At 40.1% G+C, this 26,998-nt stretch overlaps 1 protein-coding gene across 8 annotated transcripts in view; it reads right to left on the bottom strand.

Annotated features, from left to right (window-relative positions):
- Positions 1–26,482, bottom strand: part of Wdr47 (WD repeat domain 47) — a 60,823-nt gene extending 34,341 nt beyond the window's left edge. For 2 of the 8 annotated variants that reach the window (XM_087624767.1, XM_087624769.1), the window contains exons 1-4: positions 26,245–26,482; positions 13,307–13,473; positions 10,634–10,717; positions 808–913 (exon numbers count right to left, since the gene is read on the bottom strand). In XM_087624767.1, coding sequence (XP_087480893.1) covers positions 808–913; positions 10,634–10,717; positions 13,307–13,464 — 348 coding nt within the window. In that variant the 5' untranslated portion in view covers positions 13,465–13,473; positions 26,245–26,482. 8 annotated transcript variants of the gene reach the window in all.
- Positions 26,483–26,998: the final 516 nt, after the last annotated feature.

The following is a 26,998-nucleotide window of genomic DNA, read 5'->3' as shown; positions in this document are numbered from 1 at the left end:
TCAATAAATATATAGACGCCAAGGCTAGAGAGAGTTCAACTGATAAGAACATTTGTTCAGCTTGTAAGATGATCAAGATTCTAGCACCCATGTAAAAACCAAGCACAGTTCACACATGCCTATAACCCCAGTGTGAAGTAGGTGGATATAGGATCACTGAGGCTTGTTGGCTGCCAGCCTTGCTTAAAAACAAACAAACAAACTGTGGCTCAAAGGAAGAAGGCAGATAGTAACTGAGGAAGACATCCTATAAGGACACTCTGGACTCCATATACACGTGTACACACACACACACACACACACACACACACACATTGGGGTGTATACCTCACATATATACATATACAAATAAATGAATATACATAAATATTAAGTAAATATACACTTCCACCTCATTAACATGTAAATTTGCTTTAATCTTTAATAATGGTATGGTAAAACAATATGCATAACATTTTAAAATAAAATTCCTTAGATTTGTGATCACTAAATTCTGTATTTTAATACCAATAAATCCAGGGTCATATAAATTTTTCTAGGCTAAAAAGAATCAAAAGAGGAAAAAGTCTAACAGGCCATGGTCTAACTTACCTTAAAGGAGAATATACATATATACCTTTGGGGTATTCATATAGCTCTTTGGTTTAATCAGAGAGTTAAGTTTAGAAGGATTATAGATTACAAGTACTAAGTCTGCAAAACTACAGATCTTGCCTCATCATAGCTCACAAAAATCTTAGGAAACCTGTAACAACAATCTTCTGATTTAATAAATAAAAGAGCTGAAAACAAGACTAGGGCGCAAACCTTCAGGAATAAAAACCTTACATGCTGGGGCTCATCTTCTGCAGACATTGCATTGTTAACACACAAAGCTTCTAGAAACTTCTGCTTCAGGATTATATAACGAAACCTGTGAAAGAAGAAACATCAAAATGATTAAAAAGTTGAATGATACCAGGCATGGAAGCATACATCTGTAAATCTAGACTCAGGAGGTTAGATAAGGACAACCATGAGCTAACCTGAACTACATGGCAAGAATGAAAACAAAGCCAAAGCCTAGAGAAGGAACCAAAGCTTCTGAAGCACAGGTTTGCTCCACACAGGCTAAACCAGAACTCTGCACATGCCAGGCACATTCTGTCACTGGGCTAAAGCACCACTCCAGCCATTTTGATCAAATTGCAGCAGCAAAACCAGTCCTCAGATAAAGGTGCTTGCTATCACACCTGAAGATCCAACACCCTCTTCTGGCCTCATATGCACATATGCCCACATAGACACACATGCATGAGCATAATTGAAAATAAAAATAAATTTTTAGGAAAAAGTTTCCATCACCCTAGTTTGATACCGCTAAAATAGACAGAAAATGAGTGAAGAAACAAGACAAAAACAAAAACAAAGGGAAAAGAAAAAGAAAACAAGGGAATCACGGTAAGAGATGCATTAAAATGTACTATATAAATTCAAGTGCCCAAACTTATGGCTATTCCCAAAATGGTTATGATAAAAAGGAAATACCAAGGGACACTAAGAAAACAACAGAAAAAAAGGATAAAAAAAAAAACCAGTTAATTACTTGCTTAAATGATCAACACTTTTAGGAAAGACGGCTCCACAGTTGAGAATGCTTACTGCTCTAGCAGAAGGCCCAAGTTCAGTTCCCAGTAACCACATAGAGCAGCTCACAGCCACCTCTAACTCCAGTTCCAGGGATTCCACACCTCCAGTGTCTTCAGACACACACACACACACACACACACACACACACACACACACACACACACACACACATGAAGTCAACACTTTCACAAGACAATGACAGAATGCACAAGCTGGAAATACAGCTCAGTTGTACAGTAATTGCCCAGCATGTATGTGCAGGCTACTCGTTTCTGTCCCTAGCATTTGGGCTGGAAGAATCTTCAGGGGCAGAAAATATATAAAAAATAAGTACTTTTTAAAAGTGAATTAAAATTAGGGAAAAAAGATAATCATTAAAATCTGAACCTGAAATCACCAGAACTCAAACTTAGAAACAATACACAAGCTATAAGCAACTATTTAAGTTCAAAAACTCAGAGAAAAATACCACAGGAAAGGAACAGATAAGAATATCTCTGAAAAGCCAGGCAGTAGTGTCCCACACCTTTATTTCTAGCACTCGAAAGGCAGAAGCCGACAGATCTCTGAGTTCAAGGTCAGCCTGGTCTACAGAGTGAGTTTCAGAACAGCCAGGACTACACAGAGAAACCTTATCTTGGAAGCAGGACACAAAGACACAAACACACACACACACACACACACACACACACACACACACACACACACACACCAACCAAAAAAAGGGTATCTCAGAGAAAAATTATACAAGACAAAAGCTTCTGAGTTAGGCTGATACAAAACTCCTTATTAAGCACAGGAAACCTCCAACTCACGATCTTCCTACCTCAGCCTTTTAAGTACCAGGATTACCAGTATATACCACCATGCCTAATAAAAAATTTGAAATTGAAATGTTTGCTATCTTAGAACATAAGTCATTTGTGTTCTGTTCAGGAAAATTTCCCCTGCGTCTGTGTTTGAGGTGAAAGCGGGGAACACTTTCACTTCTATTAGTTTGATGTGGAGGTCCTTGATCCACTTGGACTTAAGCTTTGTACAGGGCAATAAGAATGGATTGATTTGCATTCTTCTACATGCTGACCTCCAGTTGAACCATCATCATTTGTTGAAAATGTCTTTTTTTCCACTGGATGGTTTTTGTTCCTTTGTCAAAGATCAAGTACTGATAAGTGTGTGGGTTCATTTCTGGGTCTTCAATTCTGTGCCATTGATCTACGGCCTCTCTTTGTACCAATACCATACAGTTTTTATCAGGATTGCTCTGTAATACAGCTTGAGGTTAAGGATGGTGATTCCCCCAGAAGTTCTTTTACTGTTGAGAATTGTTTTCACTATCCTGGGCTTTTTGTTAGTCCAAATGAATTTGCAAATTGCTCTTTCTAACTCTGAGAAGAATTGAGTAGAAATTTTGATAGGGATTGCATTGAGGGGATATAGCTCAGTGGTAGAGCACTTGCCTGGCAAGCCAAGGCCCTGGGTTCGGTCCTCAGCTCCGGAAAAAAAAAAAAAAAAGACAAAAATAAAAAGGGATTGCATTGAATCTGTACATTGCTTTCAGCAAGATGGTCTTTTTTACTATATTAATCCTGTCAATCCCTGGGCATGGAAGATCTTTCCATCTTTTGAGATGTCCTTTGATTTATTTCTTCAGAGACTTGAAGTTCTTGTCATACAGATCTTTCACTTGCTTGGTTAGAGTCGCACCAAGGTATTTTATATTATTTGTGACTATTGTGAAGGGTGTCATTTCCCTAATTTCTTTCACCGTGTTTATCCTTTGAGTAAAGGAGGGCTACTGATTTATTTGAGTTAATATTATATCCCGGCAGCAGCTCTCTGCTTCCAAACCCCGTGGGAGAGAGACCTCACCGCCTGATCAGGTGGGCACTCCTGAGGCTGCAGAGCGGAGGAGACCACCAACACTACCCACCCCTGCCCACATCCCTGGCCCAAGAGGCAACTGTATAAGGCCTCTGGGTTCCCGTAGGGGAGGGCCCAGGAGCGGCAGGATCCCTGCGCCTGAGACACCGCCGGAACCTGAAGGAAACAGACCGGATAAACAGTTCTCTGCACCCAAATCCCGTGGGAGGGAGAGCTAAACCCTCAGAGAGGCAGACACGCCTGGGAAACCAGAAGAGACTGCACTCTGTGCACATCCAGACGCCAGAGGAAAACACCAAACATCATCTGGAACCCTGGTGCACGGAGGCTCCCGGAAAGAGCGGCGCAGATCTTCCCGGTTGCTGCCGCCGCGGAGAGGACTTAGGCAGTACCCCACGAGCAAACTTGAGCCTTGGAACCACAGGTAGGACCAACTTTTCCCCTGCAAGAAACCTGCCTGGTGAACTCAAGACACAGGCCCACAGGAACAGCTGAAGACCTGTAGAGAGGAAAAACTACACGCCCGAAAGCAGAACACTCTGTCCCCATAACTGACTGAAAGAGAGGAAAACAGGTCTACAGCACTCCTGACACACAGGCTTATAGGACAGTCTAGCCACTGTCAGAAATAGCAGAACAAAGAAACACTAGAGATAATCTGATGGCGAGAGGCAAGCGCAGGAACCCAAGCAACAGAAATCAACACTACATGGCATCATCGGAGCCCAATTCTCCCACCAAAACAAACACGGAATATCCAAACACACCAGAAAAGCAAGATCTAGTTTCAAAATCATATTTGATCATGATGCTGGAGGACTTCAAGAAAGACGTGAAGAACTCCCTTAGGGAAACACAGGAAAACATTAATAAACAAGTAGAAGCCTACAGAGAGGAATTGCAAAAATCCCTGAAAGAATCGCAAAAATCCCTGAAAGAATTCCAGGAAAACACAATCAAACAGTAGAAGGAATTAAAAATGGAAATAGAAGCAATCAAGAAAGAACACATGGAAACAACCCTGGACATAGAAAATCAAAAGAAAAGACAAGGAGCTGTAGATACAAGCTTCACCAACAGAATACAAGAGATAGAAGAGAGAATCTCGGGAGCAGAAGATTCCATAGAAATCATTGACTCAACTGTCAAAGATAATGTAAAGCAGAAAAAGCTACTGGTCCAAAACATACAGGAAATCCAGGACTCAATGAGAAGATCAAACCTAAGGATAATAGGTATAGAAGAGAGTGAAGACTCCCAGCTCAAAGGACCAGTAAATATCTTCAACAAAATCATAGAAGAAAACTTCCCTAACCTAAAAAAAGAGATACCCATAGGCATACAAGAAGCCTACAGAACTCCAAATAGATTGGACCAGAAAAGAAACACCTCCCGTCACATAATAGTCAAAACACCAAACGCACAAAATAAAGAAAGAATATTAAAAGCAGTAAGGGAAAAAGGTCAAGTAACATATAAAGGCAGACCTATCAGAATCACACCAGACTTTTCGCCAGAAACTATGAAAGCCAGAAGATCCTGGACAGATGTCATACAGACCCTAAGAGAACACAAATGCTAGCCCAGGTTACTGTATCCTGCAAAACTCTCAATTAACATAGATGGAGAAACCAAGATATTCCATGACAAAACCAAATTTACACAATATCTTTCTACAAATCCAGCACTACAAAGGATAATAAAGGGTAAAGCCCAACATAAGGAGGCAAGCTATACCCTAGAAGAAGCAAGAAACTAATCATCTTGGCAACAAAACAAAGAGAAGAAAAGCACACAAACATAACCTCACATCCAAATATGAATATAACAGGAAGCAATAATCACTATTCCTTAATATCTCTCAACATCAATGGCCTCAACTCCCCAATAAAAAGACATAGATTAACAAACTGGATACGCAATGAGGACCCTGCATTCTGCTGCCTACAGGAAACACACCTCAGAGACAAAGACAGACACTACCTCAGAGTGAAAGGCTGGAAAACAACTTTCCAAGCAAATGGTCAGAAGAAGCAAGCTGGAGTAGTCATTCTAATATCAAATAAGATCAATTTTCAATTAAAAGTCATCAAAAAAGATAAGGAAGGACACTTCATATTCATCAAAGGAAAAATCCACCAAGATGAACTCTCAATCCTCATCTTCGGTTGGTTTATATACAAGTGTGCAATTTCTAGGCTTGAAAGTAAAATGATGCTATCTGGTGCTGGATAGAGGAGCCTTATTTCTTATTATGGCAGCTTGCTATTTTTGTAACATGGTGATTTGGTTGAACACAATAAAGTACAGTAGTAACTGATCTCCCCTTCTTCCTGGATGAGTGAGGAGATGATTAAATGTTGATGTCAGCATCCTTGAGCATATTCAGATGAGCTTCTGCTTCTGTTGAAAAGGATGCTGTGTTTGATTGTGGTCCGAAGCTTTGAAGCACTACTTGGCATCTCCTTCCTTGGAGGTCTCACTGTTTAAACATAACAGATTTGATAGCTTGTTGGTAAGGTGAGGTCCAGCTTGTCTCCACTAGGTCATCGTCATGTGAATCCGGTGGTTATACAGTTTTGTTCTAGGGATATTTCATTTTTTTAATAACGGTTTTAGCTGACATTCATGGAGAGAATGAATCCTTAGAACTGTGCCACTAGTGAAAGGAAATCCTGTCTAGAGTATGTTTCTTTACAAAGCTGTGTCATACCATCCTTTGGGCCCTCTGCTGGAAAAGTAGAATCAAGTCTCAAATAATGCCTTTTAAATTGTATCCTCTAGTATTATAGATGTAGGACAGTACTGTATCATACCTCTGTGGATGTAAAATAGCTTGTACCTGCTTTATGATACGTAGTAGTGACCGTGCTTTATCAGAGCTGTTTTTAATGATGTTGCTCAGAATGTTTTCTTTCCAGATGATGATTGAGAAGCTAATTTAAAAAAAAAAATGGTGCCAGATACCACAAGAGTAACAAACTGTGCTGTTTTCTCGGGTTTTGTTTTTTTACTTTTTTTTTTTTTTTTTTTAATGGAGTGTGCTGGATGTCTCTACAGTTTTGTTCAGATGACTGCAGGACCTGGAAAAGCTGTTGCTGCTGTTGATGCATAACACACTGCTATTATTGGTCTTGTTATATAAATATAAATATATATATACAGATATATAATTTGAATTTTTTGAAACTTTAGCTGTGCTGTCAACTTTGGAAAAAAGTATCCCCGTTTACTGTGTTGAGTTGGCACTGTACAGAAATTAACAGCCACATTGGTCTAGAAATGTTGAACTTAAGTTTTTTCCATTTGTACAGGGGTAACACACTGTATTAAATATGTAAGGTCTTATCTACGTGGGTTTGATTACAAAAACTAATAAAGTATTCTCTAAATTTAAAAAAAATATATTATATCCCAACACTTTGCTAAAGTTGTATATCAGGCTTAGTAGTTCTCTGGTGGAATTTTTGGGGTCACTTAAGTATACTATCATATCATCTGCAAATAGTAATATTTTTTTACTTCTTCCTTTCCAATTTTTATCCCTTTGGCCTCATTTTGTTGTCTGATTGCTCTGGCTAGGACTTCTAGTACTATATTGAATAGTACTTCTAGTACTATATTGAATTAGTAGCCTTGTCTGTCCCTAATTTTAGTGGGATTGCTTCAAGTTTCTCTCCATTTAGTTTGATGTTGGCTACTGGTTTGCTGTATATTGCTTTTACTATGTTTAGGTATGGGCCTTGAATTCCTAATATTTCCAAGACTTTTATCATAAAGGGGTGCTGAATTTTGTCAAATGCTTTCTCAGCATGTAATGAGATGATCATATAGTTCTCTTTGGGTTTGTTTATACAGTGGATTTCCATATATTGAACCATTCCTGCATCCCTGGGATGAAGCCTATTTGATTATAATGGATGATCATTTTGGCGTGTTTTTGGATTTGGCTTGTGAGAATTTTATTGAGTATTTTTGCATCAATATTCATAAGGGAAACTGGTCTGAAGTTCTCATTGTTGGGTCATTGTGCGGTTTAGGTATAAGTGCAATTGTGGCTTCACAGAATGAATTGGGTATGTTTCTTCTGTTTCTATTTTGTGAAATAGTTTGAAGAGTATTGGTATTCGGTCTTCTTTGAAAGTCTGATAGAATTCTGCAATAAACTCATCTGATCCTGGGCTGTTTTTGGTTGGGAGACTTTTAATGACTGCTTCTATTTCTTTAGGGGTTATGGGATTGTTTAGATAGTTTATCTGATCCTGATTTAACTTTGGTACCTGGTATCTGTCTAGAAAATTGTGCGTTTCATCCAGATTTTCCAGTTTTGTTGAGTATAGGCTTCAACAGCAGAGGATGGTGAGGATGTGGGGAAAGAGGAACACTCCTCCATTGTTGGTGGGATTGCAAGCTGATACAACCACTGTGGAAATCAGTCTGGCGGTTCCTCAGAAAATTAGACATTGTATTACCTGAGGACCCAACTATACCACTCCTGGGTATCAATCCAAAGGATGTTCCAACATATAACAACGACATATGCTCCACTATGTTCATAGCAGCCTTATTTATAATAGCCAGAAGCTGGAAACAACCCAGATGCCTTCAACAGAAAAATGGATACAGAAAATGGGGTACATTTATATAATGTAGTACTACTCAGCTAACAAAACCAATGACTTCATGACATTCTTAGGCAAATGGGTGGAAATAGAAAATATCATCCTGAGCTCTAAGGTAACCTAATCACAAAAGAACACACATGATATGCATTGATAAGTGGATACTAGCCCAAAAGCTTGGAATACCCAAGACACAATTTATAGACCATATGAAGCTCAAGAAAAAGTAAGACCAAAGTGTGGATGCTTCAATCCTTCTTAGAAGGGAGAACAAAATACTCATGGGAAGAAATCAGAGACAAAGTGTGGAGCAGAGACCGAAGGAAAGGCCATCCAGAGACTGTCACACCTGGGGATCCAGCCCATATACATACAGTCACCAAACCCAGTCACTATTGAGGATAACAAGAGGTGCATGCTGACAGGAGCCTGATATAGCTGTCTCCTGAAAGGCTCTGCCAGAGCCTAACAAATACAGAAGTGGATACTGGCAGCCAAACACTGGACTGAGACATTGGTGTCCAATGGAGGAATTAGAGAAAGGACTGAAGGAGCTGAAGGGATTTGCAACCCCACAGGAAGAGCAACAATATCAATCAACCAGACACCCAAGTGCTCCCAGGGACTAAACCACCAACCAAAGAGTACACATGGAGCAACCCATTGATCCAGTCACATATGTAGCAGAGGATGGCATTGCTGGGCATCACTGGGAGGAAAGGCCCTTGGTCCCGTGAAGGCTCAATGCCCCAGTGTGGGGGAATGCCAGGGAGGGCAAGTGGGAGGGGGTGGGTGGGTGGGTAGGTAAGTACCCTCAGAGAAGCAGGGGGAGGGGGGATGGGATAGGGGGTTTCTGGAGGGGAAACCAGGAAAGGGGATAACATTTGAAATGTAAATAATGAAAAGATCCAATAAACATAATAAATAAAAAATAATAAATAAAAAATAAAGTGAATAAATAAAGTATGCTATCTGAAATTTAAAATTCCATGCTTATCATTATAGTAGAAAAGTCAGTGAAGAGTAAAAAAAAAAAAATCCAACAAAGAAGAAATGTGCTTTTAAAAAGATTAAGGTGTGGTAGCAAATGCTGTAACCCCAGTATTTGGAATATGGAAGCCAGAAGATTACAAGTCCAGTCCATTCTGAGCTGTAGAGCAAAACACTGTCTCTGAACAAGTTTTTTTCAGGTTGGGAGTATTAGGCTGGGTAGCTCTGTTGATGCAGTGTGTGCTCAGCATGTACAAAGTCCTGGGTTCAAACCCCAACACTTTATTAACTGTGTCTGGTGAGACACACCTATATAAATCCAAATATCTAATAGGTGGAGGTGGGAGGATAAAGGTCATGCCCTAGTATCAAGTTTTGAGGCCATCTGAGACTAATGAGACCCTGTCTCAAGAGAAAAGAAAGAAGAGGGGAGGAGGGTCTTGATGATATAGTTTACTCAAGAGCATTTGTTAAGCATGCACCAGACCCTATGTTCAACCCCTAGAACTACAAACAAAAAAACTAAACAAAAGAAGTCCTCAGTGCTGTGGACATAATTCAACTTTATATTTTATCTCAGAAGGAAAATACAAAGTGTGATATATTTTTGAAGAAGTATGGCCAAAGATTTACCAAATTAGAAGAATAAACATATAGCTACCCCCCAAATCCTAAGCAGGAAATATACAACAAACAAATAAATGAGGAAAATAAAAATCACTAAGCATATCATAATTGTAGTGGTTTAAACACACTCGAGACAAATAGACTCATGTTTGAATGGCCCACAGGGAGTGACACTAATAGGAGGTATGTCCTTGTCAGCATAGGTATGGCCTTGTTGGAGGAAATGTGTCACTGTAGGGGTGAGTTTTAAGGTCCTATGCTTAAGTTCCACCTAGGGCAGAAGAGCCAGTCTGCCCTGGCTTCCTTAAAATGAAGATGAAGATGTAGAATTCTCAGCAACTTAGCACCATGGCTGCCTGCATGCTGCCATGGACTGAACAATAATGGACTGAACCTCAGAACCAGTAAGCCAGTTACAATTAAATGTTGCCCTTTTAAGAGTTGTCTTGGTCATGGTGTCTCTTCACAGAAATGAAAACCAAGACAATACTCAAACTGCCAAAAACCAATGATAAAGCATAAAACCTAAAGGCAGTCAGTGGAGGGAAGGACATTGGTTACACTAAGAGAATCAGGACACAAATTAAAATTGACTGCTCATTGAACAATGAAGGCCAAGAGTCAGCAGAAAGAGGTCTCTGAAGTATGCACTTCATGAACTGCTTCATATGCAGAAGTCTGCATACAGACTACTGAGTAGATCTACATATGGAACTTGCAATGACTTCAAGAACCGTTACTGTGTAGAGTGCTCTAATACAGCAGGACCCAGTGTGTGCTGGTTCATAGAAAGGCTGCATCTTAAATACATTTATTGTTCTGTTTTATTGCTAGGTTTCTGTCAATGACAAGACAACTAAAACTTTCAAATAAAATCCTACCTTTTTTTGTCAAATTTTTCCATACATTCTAGAGGCTGAATGAACTGAAGAACTTCATCCCATTGACCATCCAGAATAAGCTGCCTAAATAAAGAAAAAACCCCAGAATGCTCATCAATTCAGGATACTCTAATAGATGACAGAAGACAGGACAAGATAGACATTAAAAGCAAATAATGAGATTAGTCTCTGACTCTTCCAACATTAGTAGTACTCTTTTAGGATAACATTTTTTCAACTTTGAATGTATGAAAACAGTAAATATGGATGGGCAGAAAGACCAACATAACATTTCCAATATTTTATTTAAAGAATAATAACCAAGGGGTTGGGGATTTAGCTCAGTGGTAGGGTGCTTGCCTAGGAAGCACAAGGCCCTGGGTTCGGTCCCCAGCTCCGGGAAAAAAAAAAAAAAAAAAAAAAAGAGTAATAACCAATCACAATATATGTCATAGGAGTTTTATAGAGAGATGTTTTAATCGTTAAAATGGAGGAAGGACACAATTTCAAAGGTTAGATCTTAAATGAATACATTAGCTTAATAATTCTTTCCGGGCTGGAGAGATGGCTCAGCGGTTAAGAGCATCCGACTGCTCTTCCAGAGGTCATGAGTTCAATTCCCAGCAACCACATGGTGGCTCACAACCATCTGTAAAGAGATCTGATGCCCTCTTCTGGTGTATCTGAAGACAGCTACAGTGTACTTATATATAATAAATGAATAAATTAAAAAAATTAAAAAAAAATAATTCTTTCCATTTCACCTCACAACCAGTAAAATTTCATCACAAACCACCAGACTCCTAGAAAGTACTCAAGGATCAGTACTAAATTCTAGAAGAATCAGCACTTGAAAGATAAGGGCAAGCCAGGCATGGTAGTACACACCTTTAATGACAGTACTCAGAGGAGGCAGAGGCAGGTGAATCTCTAAGTTCAAGGTCAGACTGTTCTACAGAGTGGATTACTGGACAGCCGACTCTACACAGAGAAACCCTGTCTCCAAAACAAAAAGAGGGGGTGGGGGGAGAGAGTGAGAGGAAAGGAAGGAGGAAAGGAAAGGAGAAAGGAAGAAGGAAGAAGAAAAGGAGAGGAGAGGAGAGGAGAGGAGAGGAGAGGAGAGGAGAGGAGAGGAGAGGAGAGGAGAGGAGAGGAGAGGAGAGGAGAGGAGAGGAGAGGAAAGACAAAGGCAAAAGAACACTACTTCTGTACTGGTTCCTGAGGCTAATGGACCACAATGGGATTCAGAGAGTGTAACAAGTTTAATAAGCTACAGATAATTTAATAAACCTCTGTGTTCTCCTTTCAGCTTCATGTTTATGAATTAGTAACAGTTCATTTTTTTAAATACATACTCCATCTCAAGGATATGTGGAATCATTAAAATAGAATATATTTCTTTGTGAGAGACTGGTGTTTTCTTTTCTATCAAAGTCAGCCTGGGATATATTCAGTTTCCACTGTGGAAAATCTGGCAATCTCCCTTGCCTTGCAAATCCCTTCTAAAAATTGTGCCCTAGGAAAATAATTCAAGATACAAAAAGTCTCATGAATAAAGGCTGCTCAGCAGAGTGTTTAAGAAAACTAGAAACAGGGGTTGGGGATTTAGCTCAGTGGTAGAGCGCTTGCCTAGCAAGCACAAGGCCCCAGGTTCGGTCCCCAGCTCCGGGAAAAAAAAAAAAAAAGAAAGAAAAAAGGAAAAAAAGAAAATTAGAAACAATGATTTAAAAATGGGGGAACCAGGGTTGGGAATTTGGCTCAGTGGTAGAGCACTTGCCTAGCAAGCACAAGGCCCTGGGTTCGGTCCCCAGCTCCGAAAAAAAGGAAAAGAAAAAAAAAATGGGGGAACCATTAAAAGACTAAATTGAAAAGTTTTAAGATATATATTTGTAACCACAGAGAATTCCTGTGAAACAAAATTACTTTTTATTTTTTTGGACAGTATATATGTTGTTCTGGCTGGCCTAGAATTCTGCCTGCCTCTATGGCTCAAATGCTGAGATTAAAAGCATATACTACAATGTCTGGAAACATTTTGCTATTTTAAAAAGTATGCAAAAAAGGGGTTGGAGAGATGGTTCAGTGGCTAAAAGCACTAGCTGCTCTTCCAAAGAACCTGGATTCAACCCCTAGCACCCACATAGTAGCTCACAATCATCTCTAACTCCAGTTCTAGGGAATCTGAAATCCTCTTCTGGCTTTCATAGGTACCAGGCATGCACATGGTACACAAAATACACATACATAAAAAATTTTTAAAAATTATATATATGTTAAATATATAAATACAACAATCACAATTGTTTCTAGGTAGTGGTGAATTTTCTTTATTTTTAATAATGAATATATTTTACAATAAATGCTTTATTTTATGGAATTCATTTCTATATGCTCCTTGTGTATATTTTAGAAATGTTTTCTTTATCTTCCCAGTGCCTTGGATTTCTTCTGTACTTTCTAAATTGATAGCACATTAAGACTGTGACTCTGAAGACCTCGCATGTTACCACTAAAAACATTATATATTACTGTGCATTATTGTAAATATTGCAAATATTCCATATGAGAAAAACTATACTTATAGTACTTCATGAGATATTATGCATATTACCCTACTAATACTCTTCTTTAGAAGAGCTACTTGTAAGCCTCATAGTAATGATGTTAACATACCTCAGGAAAAGCATATCATCTGAAAATAGACCATTTATGACTCCGCTTTCCTTCTCAAGCGCCAGCATACTAATGTGAAGCTTCTTTGAATTCAAGAAGTCCAAAATCAGCTTAATGATCTCAACTTCTTTTACATTCACGGTTTCTTCAGCAGTCATATTGCTAGCCTAAATAAACAGTAACAACAACAAACTTAATCCTATTGCTTTATGTGGAAATTTAATTGCCTGGAAATGAGAATGTTGCTTGGGAATGTTTAGTACATTGTTTCTCAGAGAAATTAACTATCAAAACTGAGTCATTCTTTAATATGCTCATGTTTTTTAAAGTACTAATCTGTGAGAAATACACACTGGAGTAATGACATTAAGTTTTGAGGTCTGAAGTGCCTCAGAATAATCTAGCAAGTGACAGTATCAGGCAGGTCTAACACCCAGACACAGTGCCACAATGCTGTCACCTATAACATCCATCTGAAGAACACTTCCCCTTCCCCTCTGGAGTTACCAAAAACAAAAAAAAAAAATCATAATTCTAAGTAAGTTTACAATTTTGTTCTAGGCTGAATTCATATCTATCCTAGAAAACATGTAACCTGTTATAGATCAAAAGTTGGTCATCTGTGAATCATTTTGGAGTTAAATAAGGTTCAACTGAAATCCAGAAGTAGATAATATCAGTGTCATGGTGGTAATATCAATTATTTTTCAACACTTTAAAATTCCTTCTATTGAGATTGAATTGGAATAAAATACTATTGTTCTGCCAAAGGAACATAGCAACAAAATAACTCCTAACAACCTTCTGTTGTACCTGTAGATCAGTATCCCACTCAGCCAACAGAGAAGCTTCCTCTTGCAGTAGACAGGAACTAATACAGAAACCCACAGAGCTGGACAAGGTGCAAAGAGTGAGAGAGTTTAGAACACTCAGTCATAGATGATGACTTCATCAACCTTCCCCTCCCCTCAGGACTCAGTGAACTATGTAGAAAAGGAAGCAGAAGAGCTAGAGGGGATGGAAGACACCAAAGAAACAAGTGCTTTCCAGCCATAATAGAACAGTACTGATGTGCATATGAATGCACAGGCAGTATGCATAGGGCCTGTACAGGTCCAAGAGTTCCTATTCCTAACCAAAAAGCTATCACAACCACTGGCAAAAGAAAAATGTTTTGTCCAACAGTCTTACTGGGTATATAAAACACACTTAAGGGCAGGTCCCACGCCCAGCAGTAGGTGCCAACGCAAAACAAACTCAGTATGTTTGTGCCCTTTTGTTTTGTTTTGTTTTTTCTGGTCTCGTATTGCTTTGTTTGGGCACTTTTTAAAAAATCTTACTGATCTTTTGTTTGTGTATTATGGTTTCCAATTTTGTGTTTTTATGGATTTTGTTTGGGTATCTGTTTTTGTACTTTTTCTTTCACTGTTTTTTATAGGTTTTTGTTTTTGTTTTTGTTTTTTGCCTCTTTGTTTTCTCAAAAGAGAAAGAAGGTATGGAATTGTATGGATGGGGAGGTGGGGAGGACTTGGGAGGAGTTGGTAGAGGAGAAACCATGACCAGAATATTGCACAAAAAAATAGTTTTCAATAGAAAAAAGTTAAATAAAATTCCTCCTAACACTTACCTATATATCTGTAATGATACAACTAAATATAGATGCTATGAAAGTAAAAATATTTATAGCTAGGAGGACTAAAAAAATTATTAGAACAGTGCTCTCATTTTGTCAAGTCATATGTAATTGTATTTTTCAAATGTTAATAGTCATAGGAAACACTCAGGCCACCGACAGATCACAAGAACAGAGATGAAGGTTGTTCTCTTTGCTGCACTTACTGTGAAAATGAAGTCCTGTTGTAGGATATTTGGTCACATGGTGAACCCTGAAACTGTGTTAGTTACTGGAAAAACCTGTTTTTAGTTGAGGTGTGAGAATTGGTCTCTGGTTGAAATCTGAAATTTCTTGGGTGAAAAATACATCCTCAGGGTTTGGATGAGTTCAGATGCTGCTAGTTCCGTTTCTCAAGCCCCAATGGGTGAGTTAATCCTTGAAGGAAATGATATTGAACTTGTTTCAAATCCCATAGCTTCATTTGACAAGGCAGAACAGTTAAGAACAAAGACAGCAGGAATGGCATCTGTGTCTGAAAAGTAACCCTGCAGCATGTGAGAGGAAGACTGCAGCTACCCAGCCAGATTATAAGGATGATGTGGGATATGTGGAACGATATTAGAAGGAAACAAAATCCTTCTAATAAAGAAAAACAAACTCATAGGAGGACTGACAATATGGCCAGCACTAAAGACACTTGCTATCAAGCCTGTGTTCAAGGTCCAGGACCCACATAGAGCAAGCAGAAAATAGACTCCTGGCAAGCTGTCCTCTAACTTGCACACTCCATGACATACAAAGACTCACACATACACAAAATAAATAAATATATGTAAAAAATTCTTCAGACCAATGCAAAGATTACCATGCCAATGGACTGGTTGTAACGAAATGTTACCTGATGATTAACTTTCTCACTGGTCTTTCTAACCAAGCTCACAGAAACATAAGCACAGTTTGTAGATAACCAGTTTTGTTCCTTTCAATCTGCTTTGTCAATTTATTTCTTCATAAAAAGGAATACAAATGTACAGTCAACTAGAATATTCTCATCAGCAAATAACATATTGTCTCTTATGCAAAGAAGTTAGCATGGATAAGGAACAGAGTTTGTTAAGAAAATTATTCAGTTAAGAAACAATTTTTTTAGAAATATGCTCTCACTACACCCCCCCACGCCCCACCCTGCTATGGACCAGATTGGCCTCTATTCACTTGCCTCTTCTTCCTATACCAGGCTAATTTATTTATGTGTAGGGGTGTTCTGCCTTGCTTGTATGTCTGTACACCACATATGCAGTACCTGAGGACTCCAGAAGACAACATGAGATTCCTTGGACTAGAGTTACACAGATGGTTGTGATGCTGGGAATCAAACCCAGGTCTTCTGGGAGAATAGCCTGTTGGGATAACCTACCTCCATACATACTATATCAACTGGCTTGAAGGTATGTCCCTGTATTTTCAATTGTTTATTGCTGGGCCTACAGAGTCAGGTACTAGCAGGATATATGGTGTTGTCATTTCTACAGCACACAAGACCTGCTTTATTGCTTCCTCACCTGCCCAAGAGGATTCGCTGAGATTGTCACGTTAAAAAGCAAGCTGCCATGAGGAAGCACATTGCCCTCAATCTGGCCAAAAGGAAACACTGCGATATGAATGGGGTGTAGTCAGGCTGCTGATTGGCTCAAAATGAGTAAGCTGTCCCCCACTTATGCTGATAGCATTTTTGTATGAGAATAAGAGTGTGACGTTTGATAAATAAAGAGCAGGCTGCTGGAGCTGGGGTAGAGGGAGGGAAGCAGAACAGGAGCAAATGGGTAGCTGAGGGTAGCCCCAGCAAACAAGCTAATAGCCTTATATTATACAGATATCTATCTTTATCACTGAACCCCAAATGGGACCCCTGAAGCCCTCACAATAGTATCCAGTGTTCTTAACTGCTGAACCATCTCTCCAGCCCCTCAACTCAAATTTTACTTATTGATAGAAGAGTAAAATACTTGGGACAGGTGGGATGATTCAGCAGGTTAAGATGCCTGCTGCTGAGCCTGAAGACCTGAGTCTGATTCCCAGGACCTACACGATCAGAGGAGAGAACCAACTCCTGCAAGTTGTCCTCTGACCTGAGTTGGGGTAGGTGTGCACAGGCGTACAAATACACAAAAGATTTATTTTATTCATACGAGTACACTGTAGCTGTGTTCAGACACACCAGAAGAAGGCATTTGATCCCATTACAGATGGTTGTGAGCCACCATGTGGTAACTGGGAGTTGAACTCAGGACCTCTGGAAGAGCAGTCAGTGCTCTTAACCGCTGAGTCATCTCTCCAACCCAAGAGAAATCCTGTCTTGAAAAAACAAACAAACAAACAAACAAATAAATAACAAAAATATTGGCTGCAGCTGGGTGTGGTAGGCAGACAGAGCTACATATTGAGTTCTACAGAATGAGTTCCAAGAGAGCTAGAGCAACCCTATCTTGAAAAAGCAAATAAATAAATAAATAAATACCAAAAATACTGGCTGCAGCTGGGTGTGGTAGGCAGACAGAGCTACATATTGAGTTCTAGGACAGCCAAAGCCCCATAGAAAAACCCTATTAAAAACAACAATGGGGCTGGAGAGATGGCTCAATTGTTAAGAGCACTGACTACTCTTCCAAAGGTCCTGTGTTCAATTCCCGGTGGCTCACAACCATCTGTAATGGGATCTGATGCCCTCTTCTGGTGTGTCTAAGGACAGCGACAGTGTACTCATATACAAAATAATATTAAAAACAACAACAACAAACCAAAAACAAAACCACTTTCAGGAGATGTGGGGTTCAATTAACAGCACCCACATGGCAGCTCACACCCTTCTCTAACTCCAGTCCCAAGAGATCTGATGCCATCTTAAAGTCTTTTGGGGCATTACATATAGGCAAAAAATACATAAACAAAAAATATAAATAAAGCAAAAAGTTTAAATATGAAATTGGTTTTAGAGCTGGGTATGGTGGCACATACATTTAACCCCAGTAGTCAGGAGGCAGAGGCAAGAAAATCTCTGTAAATTTGAGGCCAGCCTGGTCTACAGAGTGAGATGTAGCACAGTCAGGGCTACACTGAGAAACCCTGTCCTGAAAAACCAAAACCAACCAAACAAAAAAACCCCTTAGTTTTAGTACTCAAAGATTAAAGGTCAATGTTAACAACAGATTAAAAATGATACATAGAAAAAGAAAAGATGGGGTTGGGGATTTAGCTCAGTGGTAGAGCGCTTGCCTAGCAAGCGCAAGGCCCTGGGTTTGGTCCCCAGCTCCGGAAAAAAAAAAAAAAAAAGATGAAAAAGAAAAGATATCACTAGCAACAAGTGGTGACACAGTACAAGAGGCCAAAGCAGGCCTACTAAGAATGTGAGGTCAGCCTGAGCTATCTAGTATGTCCAGGGCAAACGTGGGCTACACACCAAGACAGAGTCTCAAAAAAAAAAAAAAAAAATCAGTGTTAGCTTTCTAACCAAATATAGAGATGACTTCAATGTTTCTTTGTAATGATGTTGCTTTCTTAAAATACAGAATTTAGAAAGAAGGAAAACACGGGAGACTAAGAATGGTTCAGAAGTTAAGGCTGAGGAAATAAAGTCTAAAACTTCATGATCGTGAAAAAGTGCTTACAGTCCCTTTCTATGATTTATTTATGATTTACTTATTTATCTATGATTTATTTTTGTGATTTATTTCAATTCATACCTTAGTAACAAGATGCATATATTCTGTTGGGTACTATAAAGTCTGAGATAATCAGAAATTTTGAATTTATAAAGATCAAAAGTTAAATAAAAGAAAACAGATTTTCTTTAGGTCATTTACAAACAAAACTGTCCTCCTAACTACGAAGCTCCACTGTGCCTGCTAATAAACTGTTTATAAACATGTGTCCTTTCTTAATGTTGATAACCATCTTTTGATCAGATTGTTTTAACTTACTTTTCAGAACTATGAGTGATTTTTGTCCCATGGAAACAGACTGTGGAGGAGGTTAACATAAAGTGCTTGACTAAATGCAAGAAGTCCTGTACTGCATAAACCAGCTGTGGTGTCCTGCACCTACAATCTAGCCCCCAGGAGGAAGGGGACAGAAGATCAAAGGTTCAAGTCATCCTTGCCTACAGAGCAAGTTCAAGGCCAGTGGAGGCTACTGAAAACATGAAAAAGGGCACAGAGAATTGGTTTGGTACCTAAAGGCACTTGCCACCAAACCTGAAAACCTAAGTTTATTCCCTGGGATCCACATGTTAATAGAGTGCCTACTCCCACAGCTTATGCTCTGACCTCCAGGTGTATGCAACGGTATAAACATACAAATAAACATGCACATGCACATGCGCACACATGCACGCACACACACAGAGAGAGGGAGGGAGGGAGAGAGAGAGAGAGAGAGAGAGAGAGAGAGAGAGAGAGAGAATATAAACCTTTTAAAGATAAAATGGAGGGGCTGGGGATTTAGCTCAGTGGTAGAGCGCTTACCTAGGAAGCGCAAGGCCCTGGGTTCGGTCCCCAGCTCCGAAAAAAAGAACCAAAAAAAAAAAAAAAAAGATAAAATGGAATATAGTATACACTTCTAAATTACAACAGTGGAATAAAACGCTGGAGGAGTAAGACAAGAATATGAATTAGAGTCAACTCAAAACATAGTGAGACACTATGTCAAAATAAGCAAAAGAAAACAAATTATGTCTAAAGCCTGGTGCCCTTTAGCTATAGAATAAAGTAAGATTAAGTCATCTTGTACATATACCTAAAATATCTGTAGAAAAAGATAGAAGGAATTGGTAATAATGGTTGTATCCCAAAGACCTTGATAAATAATAAGAATGATTACATGACTTTTTATTATGTACCCTGTTAAATCTTTTGAATTCTATACCATGTACAAATATTACACATCCAAAAAATTTAAATGTGGGGCTAGTTAAGAAAGCTTGTTGCTTTTCCAGAAAAACCCAAGTTCAATTCCTAGCCCCCATATCAAATGGTTCTCCCATATCAAATGTAACTCAAGCAGTAGAGTATCCAACTCCCTCTCTGCTTCTGCAGCCACCTGCATACATGTGGCATACACACATGAAATTAATAAAAAAAAATTCTACTTAAAGTTCAGTGTTACACAATATAGTAATCCTACTACAGAGAGGTTGAAGCTGGTGGATGGCAAGCTCAAGGCTACATAACGTTGCAAGCTGACCTGATCTACACAGCATGAGCCTAGGTCAAAAAACATAAGCAGTTATGTCCGCTATGGTAGTGCACACTTTAAAAATATTAGCATCTGGAGATAGAGGCAGGCAGAGCTCTGTGAGTTTGAGGCCAGTCTACATAGAATTCTAGGCCAATCAAGGATGTATATTGAGATCTTGTCTCATAGACATACATGCGTGCACACACACACACACGCGCGCACACACCCAGAGAGAGAATGTGTGTGTGTAAGACAGAGCCAGGTATGGTGACATACATCTGTAATCCCAGTACTTGGAAGCACTAATTCTAAGTCAGTCTAATCTATATAGTGAGTGCCAATATGGCCAGGCACCTGCACACATGTGCACATATTCCCCCACATACATATAACTAAAAATAAACCCTAAAATAACAAATTAGTATATATAATGAAGTAATATTACTTCAGAGTGATTTGTACTTTCTCACAACCCAAAACAACTTCTCATACTTGCACCAATCTATGGATATAGCAATATGTAATTAGGAATAATTTTAATATTGCTATGATCATTTGGCAGAATAACAGTAGCAGGTTTTCCCCTAGAACCCATGACTTATCTAGTCATTACCAGGTATGGATTCCATCTTATAGACCAGGCCTTAAATCCACCCAAAACTGTAGGCGACTCTCATGACATCTGTGCCACTATCGCACAGTGGACTATCTTGTAGCATACATTGTTATAGCTCAGAGATCCATAGCTGTGTGAGATTCATCATTAATTTTCTTCTCTGGCATTGCTTATAATACCTTCCAGCAGTATCAACACTATGAACACTAGCAAATAATGATGGCGCCTCCAGCTGAGGACCAGCAAGGTTTCTCCTGACGTGTAAATGTGGTGTAACTAGCAATAGGCTCTTACTGTCAGGTTGTGAAGGGTAACACTGCATTGGCAATAGCTTGTAATGGGGGTGGGGGAAGGGTCCCCACTGGTCAACAAATCAAAAAGATGTAATCATTCTGGGTGCTACAGGTTTTGTGGTGGCATACAATGTATAGTTGAGCTATGGTAATGCTACTTAAACTCCTTTTATATGTTTACACTTTAGGAAGCATCCACTATAGTAGGTTTCCAGATAGCTTTGCAAGAAGCTGTTAAAGTTAGTTGTCCCTCCTTATAGTGCCTCCTCTACCCTGTCCTCCCATTCCCCAACCCCAATTAATCCTCCTGTCCTCACTTCCTCTTTATCCCTTTATAATATTATATCCCTTCTTTCCCTCAAAGTGCCCTGCTCACTTAATAGCTACCTAGCCTCTGTATGTAAATGAAACACATATCGCTAAAGCTTAAAAGCTAACATCCATACATGAGAAAAAAACATGCAATTCTTGTCTTTCTGGGTCTGGATTGCCTCACTCAGGATGACTGTGGTGTGCACATGTAATTCCACATACTTGAGAGGCTGGGGCACCTCAGGAGTTCTGGGAAAACAGAAAGATTCCATTTCAAAGGAGGAGAATATCATCATCATCATCATCACCACCACCACCACCACCACCACCAGCACCAGCACCAGCACCAGCAGCACATACATTCACACATGAATAAAAATAAAATAAACCCTTGAAATGTTTAAATAAAATTAAGCTAAAATGTATAAAAATAACAATTTTTAGAATTAGATCACAAAAGTTCTGTTCTATTACTGAGCTAAAAACTAGAGCAGAATCCCCAAAACAAGATTAACTGCTGTGCTTTCAATATATAATATTGGGAGTTATTCTTGGATCTTACGAACATTGTTAATGAAGGAGTACAAACCAGTCTTCACATCTCCTTCCATCTGGATGATATTCCTATGAATACACATGAGTATCTATCTTAATTAAAGCACCTAGAATAGAACACAGTATTTCTGGTATAGTTGGTCAGTAACTATATACAGTTAAACTAAGACTTTCATAATTTGTGATCTTTTTGTACACCTAAAATTTCATCACTGAGCCTATTTTCCCTCCTCCCCTCCCCACCTCCTCTTTTTCTCTTTTCTTTCTTTGAACTTACTGTGTAGACCATGGTACTTCCAAACTCAAAACAATCCTGATGCCTCAGTCTCCGAAGTGCTGGATTATAGGCTGCCCACCATGACAACTGCTCAGGTCAGCTTCAAACTTGCTGTGTAGCAAAATCTGGTTTTGAACTAATGATCCTCCTGACTCCATCCCCAAGGGCTGGGATTACAGGTATGTGTCACTATACCCTGCTCCCAAATTTTTTCTTTAAGTTAGTAAACAAAACTTACCTAATTCTATCCCTAAGTTTTCAAAGTAATGTTTGAAAAAAATTATTAAAACCAGAAGTTGAAGAGATGGCTCATGAGTTAAAAACATGTACTGCTCTTACAGAGGGACTGAGCTCAGCTGCCAGCACCAACTTCACAGCTCATAAAATCACTTGTAATTCCAGCTCCAGGGCATCTGACACCTCTGGCCTCCTTGGGTACCAGCACTAACATGCACACTTCCCTAGATACATATATCTCAAAGATACAGACAGACAGACAGACAGACAGACAGACAGACAGACAGACACACACACACACACACACACACACACACACACACGGACACGGACACGGACACACACACATACAGAAGTAGGAAGAAAGTATTAGATCTACTGGATTAGATTCACAGATAAGTCACCATATGAGTGCTGGGACTTGAACCCAGGTCCTCTAGAAGAGCAGCCAGTGCTCTTAGCCAAGGAGCCATCTCTCCTGCCCCAGATTTTAGCCTTTGATTCAACAAGAGAAAAGTGAAAAAAATACTAACATTTATTTACATTGTGTCCTGGCTGGATACTTCCATACATCATCTATATAATTCTCATGCCTGTGATCATCGTTTTATAAGTGACCACACATGCTCAGAAGTGTGAAATCTGCCTCTAGAGAAAACACATTCACATCCCAGAATGAATCAGTCTATCTAAACCTGTGGTTCTCAACCTCCCTTAATACAGTTCCTCATTTGTCGTGACCCCCAATCATAAAATTATTTTCATTGCTACTTCATAATTGCAATTTTTCTATTGTTATGAATCATAATGTAAATATTTGATATGCAGGATATCTGACATTCAACCCCTGTGAAAGGGTAGTTCAACATGCCCCAAAAGAGGTGGAAGCTCACAGACTGAGAACCACTGAGGTAAACTAAAATTCTGCACCATTCCTATTACAATACTCTAACTTTTTACAGGGCTTAACACAAGAGGGAATAAGCCTGGACAGTGGTGGCACACACCTTTAGTCCCAAAACTCTTTGGGAGGCAGAGGCAGGGGGATCTTAGTAAATTCGAGGCCAGGCTATTCTATGGAGAGTTCTGGGGCATACAAACAAACAAACAAGGGGGGTGGGGTGGGAGTTAGAATTTAAGTAATTGTGAACCTTTTTAAAATTGGAATTGCAAAAATGAAATTTGCCTTTTTTCCTATGCTATGTGGGGATTTTCCATTCATTAACTAAGAATGCCTAAGACAAAGCTTCTTAAACATTGCATTTAAGGACAAAAGAAACTAAACACAGCTTAGAATTCACTTAGCTTCGGTCAATTCCAACAGGAAGTCTATTTTGAAAGCTCTAAATGTTATCTTAGAAATTAATGTTAATATTGCCTTCTCTTTGTGTCATCTTTGATTTGTATGAATATTTCCAATTCTTCAAGTGAAATTAAGGACTACTTTATGTTTCATTTACACACCTATAGACCTCGTTCTTAGATTCAGAAGCTTATTCATCCTTTATTTCCGTTGTTCCAAGGATCAAGCCCAGGGTCTTGTGGATGCTAGACAGTACTTAGCCACTGAACTACAGACCCAACCTGAGTTGGTGTCAATACCTCAATTTGAAAAACTTAGGTGAGAGGGGGTAAAGTTATGTTTGCGTTAGTCAAGAACCTGTGACCCGCAGTGAAGATTATCTAGTGCCAAATATAACTCAGGTCAGGTTATTAGCAGGAGCCTTATTTGCAAGAAAGAATCACAAACAACCCACATACAAAAACAAAACCCTCTTTCCCCACATCACATCACCACAATTTAAACAAACAAATTCTCTACTGAGAAAGAGGATATACCTCAATTATTCCCATAAACCCTTTAAGGCTACTGTAATAAATAAGGTCTTGAATCTAGAAATGTTAAAAAGATTACACAGGAAATGATAATAATCCCTGTCAGTGTTCCCCTCTGGTAAAAGGTAGTCAACAGATTCCTTAATATTTTCCAAAGCACTTGCAAATGAATTGATTCATTCAACAACACAGTCCAGACTAAAACAACACCAGGCATTATCCCTATTTTACAGAATAAGAAAACAAGGTCAATGACAGGATAAATATCTCTTCCAAGACTGGAATTACAGTAGCAAACAAAGAGAAGCTTACAACCAGGCAATCTGATTTTCAGGGAACTGACCTACCAAGGAAAACTGGACATTTTTCTTATTTTGACATCTTTCTTATTTCTTATTGTTTTTCAAACTCTGCATATACTAAACAAATCATATGGTATCCATTCAATAACAAACTACTTCACAAACAAAAATAAAAGTGCACAATTATGTAACTGGAAACATTGGTTAGCACTCTTGGCTCTCTTATGATACATTCCTACTACTGATTTGCATAAAGGACAAAAACTAGAAAGGTGGCAAGGTGGGAAGGAAGTTAAATGTCACACATACAATTGATAATGGCACCCCCCAAGTCAAGGAGTTTATGTTCTAGTTGTTTACCTTACATATACTGTTATGGATTATTTACTTGTCTTTCCCATTTAGGTGTTACTTTGCTGCTAGAAGCAATGTACCTTCTCCCCAAATCTTAATGCACAATGATTCGTTACATCTTCCACCTAAATAAGACCTCCAGAATGTGCCACATAAAGAAAAATCGACTGCAAGGCATTTCTCCTTTCTAGTAAAATGCTAACATAACATAGGCCAATCCTTGAGACCAAAAAAAAAAAAAAAAAAAAAAAAAAAAAAGAAAGAAAGAAAGAAAAAAGAAAGAAAGAAAAGAAAAGAAATGGTATTCTCTGTGAAAAAGATTTACAGTCCTTTTAAACCTGTGTTAATTCCTGTGCCATTAACTTTTTATAGCATTCTATGAACTCTACAACAAAGGGGGGAAACTAAGTGTCAGGATTTCAACCGATGAATCTGGGTGGAACAAAGACTTCTCCTTTCATTATGCAGTGAGAACCAAGTTGCCAAAAAAAAAAAAGCTCCCCTCAGACATCAGACACCATTCACAGTTACTAGCTGCATGCCTGGATGTGCAGGGGGTAAAATCATCAGGTCAAATACTGACCCTGTCTTCTTGGTTCCTACCTCTTTGCCAAAGGTGTCGACCCAGGGCTAGAGCCCTAATCTTTTTCTCCCCAATACAGCTAAGGAACTTAACCCTCTGAGTTCCATAACCCTGTCTTACGCAGGCATCCTCCTGAACAACTCACGTTCGAAATTCAGTCGATGACCCTGTCCCCACTCTCCCAGACCCCCACAGGACTGCTCCTAATAGCCACTGGCGTCTGGAAGGGATCCCCCACCCCGACCCCCCCCCCCAAACCCGCCACTCCCTACCCATTCGCCGGCCAAGGCGAGCTAGGAAAGGGACCAGAGCGCAGCCCTCAGTCTAGCCTCAGTCCAGCAGAGGGGCGAGGCAGATGCAACTCAGTCAGCCTACTCGCGCCCCTCAGCAGCGGCGAGGTGGGTACTCCATACGACCGAGAGGAGCATCGCTCAGCCGCCCGAATCAGGCTGGCAAGGAGGAGAAGGTGTGGTCCAGGAGCGGCGGCGGCCTGGATAGACAGTCTGGTGAGTCCCAGGTCCTGTCCCTGATACACCCGGGCCTCGCCTGCATCCCGTCTTCTCGCAGTCACCACCGAAGCCTACCCAAGACACTCCTCTCGGCCGCGAACGCCGCCCAAGGGGCCGTGGGGTCTGCGTCTCATCAGGCTAGTGACAGGTGGCGACGGGTGACCATGGCAACCCACGGTGCACCGCGGCCCGCCCCCGCCTCCAGGAATCCACTCACCTGAGGGCTCCGGGCGGAGCCGGCAGAAGCGGCGGAGGAAAACGCGGCGGAGAGGCCGGCGGCCAGGGCCCCAAGGCAGCCAATTCCAGGCTAAGGCGCGAGCGCGAGGGCGGCGGTCTGGGCTCAGCAGCCCGCACGTCAATCCATCAGCTCGTCAGCCGGTCCTTCTCGCGTCCGCCCCTATCCCGCCTCCGACCGCTCCGCTCCACAGACTGCGGTTGTCAAGCGCCGCTGGAACGGAGCTCCAGCCGCCAGCTGCAGCCAATCACTGCTCGTCCCTGGGGCCGCCTCAGGACCCCTCCTCGCGAGGCGGCTAGGCAGGTGCCTGAGCAGAAGAGTCTGCTGGGCCAGCCCAGGATAGGGCGGGGCATAGAGGCGTGGCCTAACACGAGGGGCAGAATTTAAGACTGGCGCCGCCTAGAAGCTCCTGGCCCTTAGCTCTCTTAGGGTTTAGGAGATTCCTGTAAGGAATAGGCTCAGAATCTTCGGGTGACGCTATGTATGTCCCAAAATAGCGTGGACAGGTGTGGTAGTTTGAATGAGAATTGCCCCCCTAGTCATGCATTTGAATGCTTGTCTCAGTTACTGGACTGTTAGGGAAGGATTATGATAGTGGTTCTCAAGAATGGGTCCAAACCCCTCCCGGGGGTAACATATCAGATAATTACAATTCATAGCAGTAGCCAACTGTTATAAAATAGCAACGAAAATAATTTTATGGTTAGGACAGGGGTTGGGGTGGTCACCAAAAGAT

The sequence above is a fragment of the Rattus norvegicus genome, chromosome 2 (genome assembly GCF_021556685.1).
Source record: "Rattus norvegicus strain SHRSP/BbbUtx chromosome 2, alternate assembly SHRSP_T2T, whole genome shotgun sequence".
NCBI lineage: Eukaryota > Metazoa > Chordata > Mammalia > Rodentia > Muridae > Rattus > Rattus norvegicus.
This window is presented reverse-complemented; position numbering and strand designations above follow the sequence as displayed.